The sequence below is a fragment of the Gigantopelta aegis genome, chromosome 15 (assembly GCF_016097555.1).
Source record: "Gigantopelta aegis isolate Gae_Host chromosome 15, Gae_host_genome, whole genome shotgun sequence".
NCBI lineage: Eukaryota > Metazoa > Mollusca > Gastropoda > Neomphalida > Peltospiridae > Gigantopelta > Gigantopelta aegis.
The window spans coordinates 12,355,581-12,373,690 of NC_054713.1; the positions used below are offsets into that span (position 1 = coordinate 12,355,581).

At 37.5% G+C, this 18,110-nt stretch overlaps 1 protein-coding gene across 1 annotated transcript in view; it reads left to right on the forward strand.

The window, feature by feature from the left end:
• Positions 1–18,110, forward strand: part of LOC121390363 — a 310,647-nt gene that overhangs the window by 259,182 nt on the left and 33,355 nt on the right. Inside the window, exons 109-120 of the mRNA XM_041522159.1 lie at positions 694–915; positions 2,120–2,213; positions 4,392–4,509; positions 4,941–5,086; positions 6,875–7,008; positions 7,850–8,125; positions 11,267–11,542; positions 12,894–13,042; positions 13,434–13,575; positions 14,154–14,257; positions 15,017–15,223; positions 17,618–17,792. Of these exons, the coding sequence (XP_041378093.1) occupies positions 694–915; positions 2,120–2,213; positions 4,392–4,509; positions 4,941–5,086; positions 6,875–7,008; positions 7,850–8,125; positions 11,267–11,542; positions 12,894–13,042; positions 13,434–13,575; positions 14,154–14,257; positions 15,017–15,223; positions 17,618–17,792 (2,043 nt within the window). The remainder of the gene's footprint in view (positions 1–693; positions 916–2,119; positions 2,214–4,391; positions 4,510–4,940; positions 5,087–6,874; positions 7,009–7,849; positions 8,126–11,266; positions 11,543–12,893; positions 13,043–13,433; positions 13,576–14,153; positions 14,258–15,016; positions 15,224–17,617; positions 17,793–18,110) is intronic.

The window sequence follows — 18,110 nt, forward strand, 5'->3', positions numbered from 1 at the left end:
TATATCTGTGTAGTCCTTAACCATATGTCTGATGCCATATAACCATAAATAAAATGTGTTGAGTCTGTTGTTAATTAAAACATTTCCATCCTTCCTCTGTATACCTGTGTGGTCCTTAACCATATGTCCGATGTCATATAACCGTAAATAAAATGTGTTGAGTGCGTTGTTAATTAAAACATTTCCTTCCTTCCTCTGTATACCTGTGTGGTCCTTAACCATATGTCCGATGTCATATAACCGTAAATAAAATGTGTTGAGTGCGTCATTAAATAAACCATTTCCTTCCTTCCTCTATATACCTGTGTGGTCCTTAACCATATGTCCGATGCCATATAACCATAAATAAAATGTGTTGAGTGCGTTGTTAATTAAAACATTTCCTTCCTTCCTCTGTATACCTGTGTGGTCCTTAACCATATGTCTGATGCCATATAACCGTAAATAAAATGTGTTGAGTGCGTTGTTAAATAAACCATTTCCTTCCTTCCTCTCTATATTTGTGTGGTCCTTAACCATATGTCTGATGCCATATAACCGTAAATAAAATGTGTTGAGTGCGTCATTAAATAACCATTTCCTTCCTTCCTCTATATACCTGTGTGGTCCTTAACCATATGTCCGATGCCATATAACCATAAATAAAATGTGTTGAGTGCGTTGTTAATTAAAACACTTCCTTCCTAATCATAGGCCTAGAAGACAAGTTGGTGAGTAGTCGACAGTACTACGCCACGGTTACCGTGATCAACATTCTTGACATGACCGTATCCGCCTCGTTCGGCCCAATGACTGTGGACACCACACCGCCTGTCGCGGGCACCATCGTTGAGTTGAGCAGCATCTACTACATCGACACGACCAACAGCATCGACCCGGAAGTACTCAACCCCATCAAATGTAACACTGCAGAAGGTGGGTGTAAAATATGGGAAGTGTATAATTGAATTGTTTTTGTCTTTTTTCTTGTTTTTTGTAGAGATACTGAATTAATCACTTCAAATGCAATACAAAATAAGGTGGGTACACAATACAAAGAATTTATATAGAGACACTGAACACGTTCAAGATATATGAGTGTGTCACAGTCATACACTAGCTATGACAGTCATACACTAGCCGTCACAGTCATACACTAGCCATCACAGTCATACACTAGCCATCACAGTCATACACTAGCCATCAGTCATACACTAGCCATCACAGTCATACACTAGCCATCACAGTCACACACTAGCCATCACAGTCATACACTAGCCATCACAGTCATACACTAGACTAGCTATCACAGTCATACACTAGCCATCACAGTCATACACTAGCCATCACAGTCATACACTAGCCATCACAGTCATACACTAGCCATCACAGTCATACACTAGCCGTCACAGTCATACACTAGCCGTCACAGTCATACACTAGTCATCACAGTCATACACTAGCCATCACAGTCATGCACTAGCCATCACAGTCCTGCACTAGCCATCACAGTTACACACTAGCCATCACAGTCATACACTAGCCATCACAGTCACACACTAGCCATCACAGTCACACACTAGCCATCACAGTCACACACTAGCCATCACAGTCACACACTAGCCATCACAGTCATACACTAGCCATCACTCTCACTACCCATCATTTCATTTCATTTCAGCTGATTTTCGTGCTTATATCCAATTAAGGTTCAAGCACGCTGTCCTGGGCACGCACCTCAGCATCTGGGCTGTCTGTTCAGGACAGTGAGTTAGTTGGTTAGTATATCAGTCACACAATATGTTCTATATATATTTCAGACTCTGAGAAACTCGACAGCATTTGTCACCAGTCATACACTTGTATATCAGTTACATAATATGTTCTATATATATTTCAGACTGAGAAACTGGACAGCGTTTGTCACCAGTCGTACACTAGCATATTAGTTACATAATATGTTCTATATATATTTCAGACTGTGAGAAACTGGACAGCGTTTGTCACCAGTCATACACTAGTATATTAGTTACATAATATGTTCTATATATATATTTCAGACTGTGAGAAACTGGACAGCGTTTGTCACCAGTCGTACACTAGCATATCAGTTACATAATATGTTCTATATATATTTCAGACTGTGAGAAACTGGACAGCGTTTGTCACCAGTCGTACACTAGCATATCAATAGCCTTCCAAGGATTTAATGACCCTGAGACAGGAATTGTCAGGTAAGATTTCATTATAGGTTCCTTTTTTTCCATAAAATTATTATAGCAAAATGTACTGGATTTGATATGAAATGTTGAAAACTTGCCTTCATTTAGAAATGGTATAGAGATTTCAGCTTTTAAAGATCATTTCAGCCTTTACCAACTGAAAACAGTGAGATATAGGCTTTACTGTTTTTTACAGATGCAACCCTTGCAATTAAGAAAACGTCCACGGCAAAAAACAAGCCGTGGAGAAAAATTATAATATTGTCCACAGCATAAAAAAAGTGCTGTGGAGAATGAAAAACTTCATGGCAATCTCCACAGCATTTCCGATTGCCGTGGGCAATTGCAGGGGTTGCAGATGTGACAGTGTCCAGTTTTTATTTTATCTCAACATTACAGGGCTTCTAGATTATGCTAGGCCCCACGCCTATGGGTGGTAATATTTAAAGTTGGGCTAGTAAATAACTACTGTTGTCATGCCCGATGGCTAGTGAAAAAAAAAGAGTTGTCAGCTGCTGCATTTAAGTCCTATTTTGTAAATGTGAATATCCTGGCCCCCCCCCCCTTCCCAATCTAAGGGTTTTAAGCTCTATTGCCTTCTTCAGGTGGCCAGATTCTGCCGTTGTTTGATATCCTGCCTCTCTCACCAATCTAAGGGTTTTAAGCTCTATCGCCTTCTTCAGGTGGCCAGATTCGGCCGTTGTTTGATATCCTGCCTCTCTCACCAATCTAAGGGTTTTAAGCTCTATCGCCTTCTTCAGGTGGCCAGATTCGGCCGTTGTTTGATATCCTGCCTCTCTCACCAATCTAAGGGTTTTAAGCTCTATCGCCTTCTTCAGGTGGCCAGATTCGGCCGTTGTTTGATATCCTGCCTCTCTCACCAATCTAAGGGTTTTAAGCTCTATCGCCTTCTTCAGGTGGCCAGATTCGGCCGTTGTTTGATATCCTGCCTCTCTCACCAATCTAAGGGTTTTAAGCTCTATAGCCTTCTTCAGGTGGCCAGATTCGGCCGTTGTTTGATATCCTGCCTCTCTCACCAATCTAAGGGTTTTAAGCTCTATAGCCTTCTTCAGGTGGCCAGATTCGGCCGTTGTTTGATATCCTGCCTCTCTCACCAATCTAAGGGTTTTAAGCTCTATCGCCTTCTTCAGGTGGCCAGATTCGGCCGTTGTTTGATATCCTGCCTCTCTCACCAATCTAAGGGTTTTAAGCTCTATCGCCTTCTTCAGGTGGCCAGATTCGGCCGTTGTTTGATATCCTGCCTCTCTCACCAATCTAAGGGTTTTAAGCTCTATAGCCTTCTTCAGGTGGCCAGATTCGGCCGTTGTTTGATATCCTGCCTCTCTCACCAATCTAAGGGTTTTAAGCTCTATAGCCTTCTTCAGGTGGCCAGATTCGGCCGTTGTTTGATATCCTGCCTCTCTCACCAATCTAAGGGTTTTAAGCTCTATCGCCTTCTTCAGGTGGCCAGATTCGGCCGTTGTTTGATATCCTGCCTCTCTCACCAATCTAAGGGTTTTAAGCTCTATAGCCTTCTTCAGGTGGCCAGATTCGGCCGTTGTTTGATATCCTGCCTCTCTCACCAATCTAAGGGTTTTAAGCTCTATTGCCTTCTTCAGGTGGCATATCCGATTTTTTTTATTGGTAAAATTGTATTTACTTGAAGTACGGCTAATGAATTTTTAATTGTGGCTAGTAAATTTGTTTAATTACTGATCCCATAGCTAGTGGATTTTTATATAAAAATTCTAGAAGCCCTGTCATTAGCTCCATTTCTCACAAACTATTTACATTTGTAGTCCTACTTGATTTATTATTTTATTAAATAAAAAAAAATTCTTGATTTTTTTTCTTGCCTTTACAAAGTAAAAAGACGAGTTATAAGTAATACTTTTCCAACAGCAATGGGGTTGATAGTTTTTATAGTCTGTTCAGTGTTTCCAGTCAGTATATAAAAGGCCATGGTATGTGCTATCCTGTCTGTGGGATGGTGCATATAAAAAAATCCCTTGCTACTAATGGAAAAATATAGCAGGTTTTCTCTCTATGACTGTGTCAAAATTACCGTATGTTTGACATCCAATAGTTGATGATTAATAAATTAATGTGCTCTAGTGGTGTCGTTAACCAAAACAAACTTCTTCTTTCTTACTGTAACCCGCTATAATAGGTGAAGTGTTTAAATTGCAGGTACCAAGTGGCAGTGGGAAACACCCCTGGAGGTGGCCAGATTCGGCCGTTGTTTGATATTCCACTCGACAAGCATTACCTCACCATTCAAGATCTGGTGCTTAAGGGTGAACGCCAGGTATCTTTTCTAAACGTCTTTAAAGGGACAGATCCTAGTTTTTAAACATTGAGACGTATTTTCTCTATTAGAAATGAAAAAGTTTGAATCTGGGAAAAAATGATTTAATGATATTAGCATTACTACCAAACTGCTATATGTATAGCATTACTACCAAACTGCTACATACACGTATATATAGGGTTGCAAACAATTCATTTTTACATGGTTTGCAACTAATTTTGAGTAAAGAATGATGGAAATGCATGGTAAAAAGGTGTCATGTTAGCACATTTTGCCCGAACTATTAACTATGGAGAGCTGATGGATGTTTCCAAGTGAGTACACTAGAGCAAGGATCACATTTGTAAAATGTATTTTTGCTATAGGCAAGGATTGTTTTCAAAGATTTTTTGCCAATTTTAATTAATATTTTAATATATTTTAACCAGGTCTTTGTCACTGTTCATGCAACCAATGGTGCTGGCCTGGGAACCATGGCAACATCGAATGGAGTATACATGTCGTATCTGAGTCAAGGAGACGAGCCACTGTCACATATCGCTGTGTCCGACACTGATGGGGGACATATTGATGTGTAAGTAGAGTATTTCAACTGGACATTTGTTATGGAGAGACAAGGACAGGGTTGTGGATGTTGACAGTAAATGAAGTTTAAAAAATGGTAGAAGCTGTTGAGTCAAGGAGATTAAACTGATAACAATTCAATGCAATAAATGTTAGCTTTTGTTTGTCTGAGCAAGATTTAAAATCCTGCTTGTCTTTTCCATTATTTGTGATTATAATGTCTTCCATAAATGGGACCGGCCTCGGTGGCGTCATGGTTAGGCCATCGGTCTACAGGCTGGTAGGTACTGGGTTCGGATCCCAGTTGAGGCATGGGATTTTTAATCCAGATACCGACTCCAAACCCTGAGTGAGTGCTCCGCAAGGCTCAGTGGGTAGGTGTAAACCACTTGCACCGATCAGTGATCCATAACTGGTTCAACAAAGGCCATGGTTTGTGCTATCCTGCCTGTGGGAAGCGCAAATAAAAGATCCCTTGCTGCTAATCGGAAAGAGTAGCCCATGTAATGGTGACAGCGGGTTTCCTCTCAAACTCTGTGTGGTCCTTAACCATATGTCTGACGCCATATAACCGTAAATAAAATGTGTTGAGTGCGTCGTTAAATAAACCATTTCCTTCCTTCCTTGTTTTGTATGAATTTGCAATCATTGCTTCCAAATTTTTTGTATGATGATCACATAATGAGTTGTAATGTGAACGGTTATGAGACTGAATTTCAGAAATGAATAATCCTCCAGGTTCCCATCCTGATCAGTGCCCTCAAAGGTTGTGGTATGTGCTGTCCTGTCTGAAAAATGTATCTATAAGAGATCCCTTGCTGCTGATGAACAAAATGTGCTGGTTTTCTTCTAAGATTGTCTGTCAGAATTATCAAATGTTTGACGTCCAATAACCAAGGATGAATTAATCCAGAGCTTCTAGATTATGGTAACCCCATTCTCATGGCTAGTGATATTCAATGTTGGGCTAGTAAATAAAAAAAATTGTCAAATGTTGCAGTTAAGTCTATTTTGTAAATATGAATATCCTGCCCCCAGTGTTAGTGTTTTTAAACTCTATTTCCCTGTTTAGGTGACATATCTGATTATTACTATTATTTAGTAAGATTGTAAAGTAAAGTAGGGTTAGTGAATTTTTAATTGTGGCTAGTATATTTTTTTAATTACTGATTAGTGGATTTTATAAAAATGATTGAAGCCCTGAGATTAATCAATATGTTTTTTGGTGGTGCTATTAAACAAAACCAATTTTAACAAACATTAAACCTTCAGGGTTTTTTTCTCTGGAATTCAGTGTTTTAGTGCTAACCATTTCAACTTATTTTCATGCTTATGTCCAATTAAGGTTTAACCACGCTGTCTTGGGCACACACCTCAGCTATCTGGGCTGTCTGTCCAAGACAGTTGGATGGGCTAATGAAACAATGTTCCAGTCTTTACTTTTTGATTAAGAAGTCACAGTAACCCATGCTTTTCAAGATGTGTTCTGGATTACCTTATCTCCAATGTCCTTTTTATCTCTGAAGCTACATTCCACCCTTTCTTCATCTCTGTACAGGGAAACTCCTCTAAACTGGACACCCTCAATACCAAGTAAAAAGTCTGGTTTAAGAGGTATCCAGTTTAGAGAGGTTCTCTTCTGTACATATATTTTAAAAAGGTGGCATGGAAAACATCCGGTTTTGAGGGAATTCCGGTTTACAGAGGGTCTGGTTTTGAGAGGTTTCCCTGCCTGTATATCAAATCGGGTTAATCAATATGCTGGGGTGTTTGTTAATAGAACAGTATTTTGTTGCAGTGACTTTCAGACGAGCACCTCCAGCCTGAGTGCCATGTGGGACGTGAGCGGCGACCCATGTCCCGTCGATAAATATGAGTGGGCCATCGAGAGAGCCGATGGCTATGTTGTGCAGCAGTTCACAGACGCTGAAGGTATGAGAAAAATGATCAAATAAAGGTTTTTTATATGGGAAATAAGCTACAAATTAGTCGTAATTTATTAATATATACAGAAGACATTAAAAAGTACAAAATATATTATAAATTCAAGAATTCATACACTTGAAAGGTTAATTAAAAAGAAAATGTGAAACATAAATATAAATAGGCCATTGAGATAGCTGATGGTTATGCTGAGCAATAATTCACAGACAATTAAGATAAAAGAAAAATAAGTTAAATTCTTATACAAATGTTGTTGGGGTTGTTTTTTGGTGGGGGGGGGCATTTTGTGTGTTTTTATTATTATTTATTAATATAAATGTTTTGATGGAATGGTAGGCTACAATGTGATAATGTATTAAATTTTGTATTCTAAATATAGAACCTATTGTATTATAAATGCAAGAATTTATAGATCCAGAGGGTAAGAAAACAAAAACCACATAAAATTATAACAATTCACAGATCATAAATATACAAAACATTTTATAATTACAAGTTATAATTTTAACTTTATAAGTTCAAGAATATTTACAGATGCAAAAGGTGAGAAACAAATACAAAATACACATGTATATAAAAAATGCAAGAAATGAGATGCAGAAGGTAACAGAAATACACAAAACATTATGTTTGATGGTTATATATGTCCTTGAACATAGGAGATTTTTAAAATGTGTCGGCCTGGGAGGGGACACATGTATTGCTTTAGCAATACTCTCAGAATACTTGTTCTTTCTGCAGTGTTAAACTAAATAAATAAATAACGGTCAGAATGATCATTGTTACTACAGTAAGATTAAATGGGTATGTAATAAATTCTACATTTTAGGTCGGTTGGTTGGTGTTAACGACGACCTTCAAATGATTGGCAAGGAGCAGTACTACATCAAACTGCGTGTCACTAACAAAGAGGGATACACGTACACCATCCGCTCTAACGGGATCCAGATCGAGGAGGATCCGCTGAAACCGGGCAACGTGTACATTGGGGATGTCGTCGGCTTCAGTCTCAAGTTCCTGCCCACAAAGAGAAAGGTCACAGCCAACTGGGACAGGTTTGGTAACGATGGCATAGACGCGGGTGAGGAGGAAGCCGTTATAGCAGGTGATGCATTTTTTAATATGGGGAATTAAGAGAGAGTGTTTGTTTAATGACACCACTAGAGCACATTGATTTATTAATCATCGGCTATTGGATGTCAAAACATTTGGTAATTCTGACACAGTTATAGAGAGGAAACCACTACATTTTTTCATTAGTAGCAAGGGATATTTTGTATGCACTATCTCACAAACAGGATAGCACATACCACAGTTTTTGATATACCAGTCGTGGTGCACTGGGGGGGGGGGGGCAGCGGGACATAGCCCAGTGGTAAAGCATTCGCTTGATGCACGGTCGGTCTGGGATCGATCCCCGTCAGTCTGGGATCGATCCCTGTCGGTGGGCCCATTGGGCTCTTTCTCGCTCCAGCCAGTACACCACGACTGGTAAATCAAAGGCCGTGGTATGTGTTATCCTGTCTGTGAGATGGTGCATATAAAAGATCCCTTGCTACTAATCGAAAAAGAGTAGCCCATGAAGTGGCGACAGTGGGTTTCCTCTTTCAATATCCGTGTGGTCCATAACCATATGCCTGACACCATATAACCGTAAATAAAATGTGTTGAGTGCGTCGTTAAATAAAACATTTCCTTCTTTCCTTCCACTAGAGCACATTGATTTATTGATCATTGGCTATTGAATGTCAAAACATATGGTAATTTTTACACAGTTATAGAGAGGAAACTGCTACGTTTTCATTAGTAGCAAGGGATCTTTTGTATGCACTATATATCCCACAGACAGGATAGCACATACCACGGCCTTTGATATATAGTAGCAAGGGATCTTTTGTATGCACTATCCTACAGATAGGATAGCACATACCACGGCCTTTGATATACCAGTCGTGGTGCATTGGCTGGAATGAGAAATAGCCCAATGGTCCCACTGATAGTTGAGAATTCAGCTGGACAAAAATATTTTCACTTTAATAAAATTTATTTTATAATATATATATTTTTAAACACTTTGCTGTAAGCTGAAAAATAATATTGTTTAGTCCTGCAGCAGATCGAGGCCCCTAAAAGTGAAGTGTACCAGAGCCGGACGTATAACATTTGTCACTATGGTGGAAATTAATCTCTCTGGTGCAGACTTCATGAAAATATAAGATGACATTTTCTAAAGTTGGTGTGAACAAGATGGCGGCCATTTTCCAAAATGGCCATCAGTTGATCAATAAAATTGTATATCTTTTGAACTTCAACACTTATAAATGTGATTTTGGTGTCAAAACTGCTGTTTATGGAGTCAGTAAGTTCATTCAAACTGTTTGTTATACTGCTAGATAATTGGTTGTTAAACAGTTAAAATGGCTGACACAAATGACAGTGTTTTAGACATGAAAATCTAATAATTTATGTTGAAAGACACCTTTTATGTGTTAAATGTTGAATTTTAATGGTTAACTGATAAGTTTGGTTTACATGTTTTGATGAAAACTAAACAATTTCACCTAAAATTGTAAATGTTCATCTAAAATGATAAATCAAGATGAGGTAGGCCTACATATGCTATACCATTGATCAAATCATCGCTCATTGAGTGAGCATTGTTATCATTATACAGCTATTAGCACTCACAAGTTACCACAACTACAAAATCAAACCATCAATCAATAAGAACACAGTGGTATACATACTACCATACTCATATCCACATACTAGTTATTATCTGGTACACTTTTGACTTCATCTCACAACCATCTCACCGGCCTCGGTGGCGTCGTGGTTAGGCCATCAGTCTACATGCAGGCTGGTAGGTACTGGTTTCGGATCCCAGTCGAGGCATGAGATTTTTAATCCAGATACCGACTCCAAACCCTGAGTAAGTGCTCAATGGGTAGGTGTAAACCACTTGCACCGACCAGTGATCCATAACCGGTTCAACAAAGGCCATGGTTTGTGCTATCCTGCCTGTGGGAAGCACAAATAAAAGATCTCAATGGTAGGTGTAAACCACTTGCACCGACCAGTGATCCATAACTGGTTCAACAAAGGCCACAGTTTGTGCTGTCCTGCCTGTGGGAAGTGCAAATAAAAGATCCCTTGCTGCTAATCAGAAGAGTAGCCCATGCAGTGGCGACAGCGGGTTTCCTCTCAAGATCTGTGTGGTCCTTAACCATATGTCTGACTCCATATAACCGTAAATAAAATGTGTTGAGTCCGTTGTTAAATAAAACATTTCTTTCTTTTTTCTTTCTCACTACCATCTCACACACAACATACACATGTCAAAGCATAATCACTTTGAAGCACAAGAAATGGGCCATCACTTTCGTATCAGGTTGTTCAGCAATTCTGGGTGAGAACAAACCTGGTTCATTAGCTTGGGTACCACATACCGATAAAATAATTTTCTTTTCAAAGCCAAACTTGGCGGGATTTCCGAACTCATGTTTGGGTGTGGTGATGACTTGATCTCGATATCATCAGCCGGTAGAGGCACTGCTGTGTAGGTTAAAATGGACTTCATTGTGGGTTGCTTATTTTTTTAATTTCATCATTATTTATGGGACATTTGATCAATAATTTCCAAATTGCAGGAGAAAATAATGGTGTGGTCTATCACATATTAAAGGGGAAGTATTTATCTTTCAAAAAATTATAAAACCGTTTATCCTATAACTTACCCATGATATCCATGTCATAAAACCATGTGATAATTTAGTGTATTAACCCGGTTAATAATCGTATGCAAATTTGCAAGGTCTTTAGGTAATGTGTTGCTACGGATGGGTCATATGCTTACAAACCAACAAGACCTGTAACCTGAGCGTAACGTTTTCAAAAATTTAGTTAAAATGCATAACGTTATACTAATTTGTGCTAATCGTGATGACCTCGTATTACTGATGGTAACTACCTTTGCGAAATAAAAAAAATTCTTTGACACCCAATAGCCTATGTATTTTTTTTGTTTTTGGGTGTCATTAAACATTCATTCATTCATTCATTCATTCATTCATTCATTCATTCATTCATTCATTCATTCATTCATTCATTCATGCATTCATTCATTCATTCATTCATTCATTCAAAATATCAGCTGTGAGTATTCAGTTGGGAAATTACATGTATTACGAACACTATTACTGTTTATATAGAAGATTACTAAAATTCATTATTTTTTTATTCTCAGAAGACGAATCGGACAAAAATAAAGCATCCTCTAATCAGCAAATAGCGTACTATGAGCTAGCGCTGGGCACAGACCGAAGATTCCCTAAGACCCGCGACAACATCGTACCATTCACCAACGTGGGCCTGAACAAGACACACACGTTTTACGACATCGATAACCTCGTCGTGTACAAGGCCGTTTACTACTTCACAGTTCGTGCTCACAGCACATCGGGAGCTGTGGCCCAGATTACTTCAAATGGATTTTCTGTGGGATACGATGGTGGTGTCGTAGGTTCGTATTGTATAGGTCTTTGTTAATCCTCTACCAGTTCAAGCAGAGAGCACTATAGTATAGGTTTCATCTTGATCTTAGGAGATATGAAAATGTGTTATGCTAAAAAAAAAAATAATGACTAACAATATTAAGAAGAAATTTTGTTTTGTGAACGTCATTTGTTATTTTTAATAACACATACTTGTTTACACACGTACATGTGTTAACAATTTCAAGACATATGACTGGCTGCTCTTAGGTGATAACCAGGTCACCAATGTCGTACATCCAATAAAAAGACCCAGCAAAATCGAAATTGATTACATGGTGATGTATAGTTAACCTGACAATTATGTGTCTGTGACGTGTAAGTCAGATACAAGTGCAAAGGGTTGTAAATATCTTTTAGTCGAAAAAGATGTTGAAATTTGCTTAAAACCTGGTTATCGAGGATATGTAAGAATTAGAATAATACATTCACAGTGTTTCTGCTAGAAAGAAATTTTTGAGTGCTATGGAATTGAATGCAACCACAGTCAACAGTATGAGGGGGCCAGCCCCAGAAAGAAAATGGGTTCAGTTTAGGCTCAGGGTTAACAAAATCATACAGTCATGATAAGAGTAATTAATTTGGTCAAAAAGTTAACTTAAAAAAATAACATCTGCCAAACAATTTGGGTATGGCGACATACCCATTTTACCCTCTGGCAGAAGCCTTGATTCATTAGATATCATTTATCTCACAACTCGTTGTTTAAAAATATATCAAACTCGTTCGCTTGTTAGATGCATTTTAAAACTCGCTGTTTTCCAAAACACCTTTATTTGTCTTCTTAAGTCAAACCAAAATGAAATTATTTACAAAAAACATTTTAATAGATTGATGGGATATGGACTATAGTACATGTATTATTACTCATACTCGTAAAATATGTAAACTCTTGTTACTTTGTTTGGGGTTTTTCACTGTACCTGGAGATATCAACATGGAGAAATACATAAACACGAAGGATCTTTTAAATATCCAGTTTGACAGTTTCAGTTCACGAATTAATACGAATACTCTTAAAATGTGTAATTAACTCCGATTGTTTGTTTTTCACTGTAGCTGGAGATATCAAGTTGGAGAGGTACATAAACACGAAAGATCTTTTAAATATCCATGGAATGGGTTCAGTTCATGTATTAATACGAATACTAAGTAAAATGTGTAATTAACTCCGATTGTTTGTTTTTTACTGTAGCTGGAGATATCAACATGGAGAGATACATAAACACAAAGGATCTTTTAAATATCCAGTTTGACAATTTCAGTTCAAGTAATGTGTAAAATGTGTAATTAACTCCGATTGTTTGGTTTTCACTGTAGCTGGAAATATCAAGATGGAGAGGTACATAAACACGAAGGATCTGTTAAATATCCAGTGGGACGGGTTCGAATCCGAGGTCGAGATCATGATGTACTACGTTGGTGTGTCAACAACCACAGAGGCCAGCAACCACACTTGTAAAGAATTCGTGAGTATAAATGTTTTTATTCGTGTTTTGATATACTGAGGGGCTGTATTTAGCTAGGTCAGTTGAGTGCTCACTTGAGCTGCTTGCGTCGCAAGATCAAACCACCGTGGATCCATTCAGCAACCACAGTTGTAAAGACTTCGTGAGTAAAAATGTTTGGGTTTTTTTTTTTCTTATTTTTATATACTGAGGGGAGGGATTTAGCTCAGTTGGTTGAGTGCTCGTATGAGGTGCTTGAATGCTGGATCCATTCAACTGATTGGGGGTTTTCTCGTTACAACCAGTGCACCACAACTGACCTATACATGTATATGAGCATATATGAAGGTAAATAAACAGTTAAACATTGATTTCATCAGATTTGTTTTATTATTATGTTATTTTGCTTCAGACTGAGAGTGGTCGTTTATCAGCTGAAGATTTGAAGAGAATATTTGACGTGGTTGAAATACATAATGTTGGAAAAGATACATTCTACACGATAAAGTCTCTGAACCTGCAACAAAATGCTGTGTACTATTCGTGGGTTATTGGTGAGAGATATGTTAATTTAATTTGCTTTTAGAAAAAAGAATTATTATTTTTAATTTGTGTGTGATTTTTGTAATGTATAAAAGTCTATACTGAATTTTTGTCACAAAAACTTAACAAAACAACTTACTTTGTAAAAAATACACATAAATCAGTTTTTAATGTCCTTTTCATGACCCATTTTATGTAATGGTGTCATATTTGACATAATGACATGTTTTTTGTTAAATTCGTTAAATTCACAAAAACTTAACAAAGCAACTTATTTTGTTAAAAAATACACATAAATCAGTTTTTAATGTCCTTTTCATGACCCGTTTTATGTAATGGTGTCATATTTGACATAATGACATGTTTTTTGTATAGGTGGTACACACACATACACACACACACACACAGATATATATACATGACTGTATAAATATATAAAAACCATCGCTGCTGCTATAAAATGGGGGGGGGGCATATGCTCCCCCTTGTCCCCTCCTCCCCCCACTTCTTATGTCAGTGACATGCATTGCTTTAGCAGTACCTCCAAAATGCTTGTTATTATAGTTATTGTTATTGTATTGTGTTATAGGTGCTGATCAATCAGGTAAATGTGCCATGGTAAAGTTCCTGTTCCAAGTGGATGTCACAGCACCTGTTGAGGGGCGGCTGAAGGCTGGCCCATACTATGACTTGGTACGTCTTTACTTTCCCTAGTGACTGACAGTAAATACCTCTAGCCTTCCCTCTTCTTCCCTTCCATCCCCTTTCCTTCTGTGTCCTTCTCTTCTCTTCTCCCCTTTCTACTATTCTCTTCCCTTTTTTCCCTTTCTCTTCCTTTCCATTCACTCCCCTTTTCTTCTATTTCCCTCTCTTCCCTTTTTTCCGTTCTCTTCCCTTTTTTCCCTTATCTTCCCTTGTTTTCCCTTCTCTTCCCTTGTTTTCCTTTCATGCCCCTTTCCTTCTAACTGGTACATCAAAGGCCATGGTATGTGCTATCCTGTCTATGGGATGATCAGTATAAAAGATCCCTTGCTGCTAATCGAAAAGAGTAGCCCATGAAGTGGCGACAGATGGTTTCCTCTCTCAATATCTGTGTGGTCCTTAACCATATGCCCGACGCCATATAACCATAAATAAAATGTGTTGAGTGCATCGTTAAATAAACCATTTCCTTTCCTTTTCTTCTATTCCCTTTTCTTCCATTGCATCCTTTCTTTTCCCTTCCTTATCTTTCCATTCCTTTGACTTTCCCTCCATCCCTTTCATCCCCTATCCTTTCCTCCCCTCCCTTCCCTTCCCTTCCCTATCTCCCCACTTCTGTTCCCGTCTCTTCCATTTCCTTTCTTTTCTATTACATTCCTTTTCCTTTAATTTCATTCCTTTCCTTTAAAAAAAAAGAGTTTAAATTAAAAATATGTTAATGTATTAAATATTCCTTTTATTTTCATTAAGGCACTGACATATGCACATGAGAAGAAGAAACTGGATGTGTCCTGGGAGAACTACAAAGACGAAGAATCAGGAATCAAGTTGTACTACTTATCACTGCTGCGACGCCAGTCCTGTGATGACGGGGCCATGGAAGAAGTAGTCGTAGAACCAGTCAAACTCAGCCCCAGTCTATCTTCTTTCCAGTTCCTTCTAGATTTTGATCTCCAGGTAACATGATAGTCATAGATTTTGATCTCCAAACTTGGTAGTCTTAGATTTTGATCTCCAAGTAACTTGGTAGTCATAAATTTTGATCTCCAGATAATTAAGTAGTCATAGATTTTGATCTCCAGGAAACTCAGCAGTTGTAGATTTTGATTTTCATGGAGGTAGCATGGTAGTCATAGATTTTGATCTCCAGGTTACTTGGCAGTTATAGATTTTGATCTCCAGGTAACTTGGTAGTCATAGATTTTGATCTCCAGGTGACATGGTAGTCGTAGATTTTTATTTCCAGGCAACTTGGTTTTCATAGATTTTGATCTCCAGGTAACTTAGTCGTCTTAGCTTTTGATCTCCAGGTAACTTGGTAGTCGTAGATTTTAATCTCCAGGTAACTTGGTAGTCTTATATAGGTTTTGATCTGGTAGTCATAGATTTTGATCTCCAGGTAACTTGGTAGTCTTATATAGGTTTTGATCTCCAGGTAATTTGGTAGTCATAGATTTTGATCGCCAGGTAATTTGGTAGTCGTAGATTTTGATCTCCAGGTAATTTGGTAGTCGTAGATTTTGATCTCCAGGTAATTTGGTAGTCGTAGATTTTGATCTCCAGGTAACTGGCATAAGCGTACCAGTGCTTCACATCAGGGCAAAAACATTGGAGATGTACATGTATATGGGCAAAATGAGCTGGCCTGACAACCTTTCACCTTATATTTCCTCCACAAATTGCCTGCACCCTGATAGAAATGGGAGCTTGTATGCCAATAGTAATTTGGTAGTCATAGAGTTTTATCTATAAATAATTCAGTAGTTGTAGATTTTGATCTACAGAAAACTCAGTAGTCATTAATTTTGATCTACAAGTAATTTGTGCAAATGTATGATTATATATCATATAAAATAATTTACAGTGAAACCCCTTTAAACCAGACGCCCATAGGGCCAAGAAAAAAGTCTGGTTTTAAGAGGTATTCTGTTTAGAGAGGTTCTGTTCTGTATACTGATATTTGAAATAGGATCAAGAAGAAAATCCAGTTTGTAAGGAATTCCTGTTTACCGAGTGTCCGGTTTAGAGTGGTTTCACTGTATATAACAAACAAGAAGCATAATAAATTAAAATATTACACTAGTCTTATAAATGTGTATGATTATTATGCTGTGCAATTTTATATAACTTGTGACTGCTGTACATCGATAAATTCACAAAAAAATTACAAACAATTCTTATAATTACGAACAGCAGAGCTTATTTTATTAAAAATACACAGAAACCGGTTTTTAAAGTGCGTTCCATGACTGTTTTTTGCTTTTTGAATAAAAATCTTGCAATTAAAAAATTGTACTATTTACGAAATATGGATCTGAAGTGAAACTACAGTAAGATATGTTATATTTATTGTGTACGTAGTCAAATCAAGGGTGCAAAAAGTGCCTGTTGTTAACGTTAATGGTGAAAGAGACCATCGATTTTTCATATCCACTCGAAACACGTGCGACATTTACAAAATAACATGCTGATGCATCCAGTACGTTGATATGAATTCCTTGTTGATTAATTGTTTCTGACTTCATGCTTCTGTTGCAAAAAAATACGTTCATTTGGCACCTTTTTTTCTTCTCAGTGTTAATTTGAGATTGCGACCTTAGAATCACAATAGGTGCAGACCTATTGCAAATATTGATAGTATCTTAAGGCGATTGTAAGCTTAGGTCGTTTAGTGGAGGTGGACAGAGAAAGAAGTTGAAATATAGGAGGAGCTAGCTGCCAGATGGGGAAGAAATGAGATGGAAATCAGCAGAAATTGGGCAGATGGATATAAAAAAAAATGACTAAAAAATGGTTCAGTAAAATGAGCTGTCGATTGTAAGAAAACCTTATGGTCATTACCGTAAGCATTTAAGGCCATTTTAGAGGTAACATCGCTTCGTAAAATGGGGTCCTGGGCCCCGTTCCACGAAGCGATCTTAGCACTAAGGTAGCTATGCATTTAAGGTGATCTTAGGGCTAAAATCGCTTCATGGAACGGGGCCCAGGGGATTAACCATTGAAAAAGGAATTGAACTTTAACTTGCTAAAAACATCGACAACATGACAACTTCCTAAGCGTACTTAAGCAAAACACCAAGTGTGCCGAATCATCGGAAGCGCCGATACACATAACGTATGTATATAATGACATCATTTTCTGAGGTTTATCGAAGGATCTAACATTCTATTTTTAAGTGACGTCGTCCAATCAGAATAAAGTAAATCATATAACAGCGGGAAGTTTGTAATTATAAACTAATATTTGTTTCCATCTCAGAAATGTTTGATTATTTATATTATTGAATGATTTAAGTCCTACCAAACTGTATGATTATTTTATAATAATGTGTCATACATTTTCCTTTGCAGCCTGGTCACCCATATTACGTTAAGCTGACTGTTAAAAACCACGCCTCTCTCAGCACGACAACGCTATCACCCCCTATATTGTATGACAATTCAAAACCTACAGCAGGACGGGTTGCAAAGGGACATAACTTCAGAGATGATATTGTGTGGTATGGCTCTGTGTCCACAATTACAGGTAATTATTTATCACATATTAAAATTATAATATTCTATTATTATCGCATTAAAATTATTAAAAACAGTATTGATCAAATATTAAAATATTGTAATATTTTATTATTTATCACATATTAAAATATTGTGATATTTTATTATTTATCACATATTAAAATTATAATATTTTATTATTTATCACATATTAAAATTATGATATTTTATTATTTTATCACATATTAAGTTATAGTTACATCATCCTTTTCTGAGAGATTTGTCTAGTTAGACCACGGATTTTGCGGCCATTGAGTGATGGGTGTAATGATCGAGGGCGTCACTC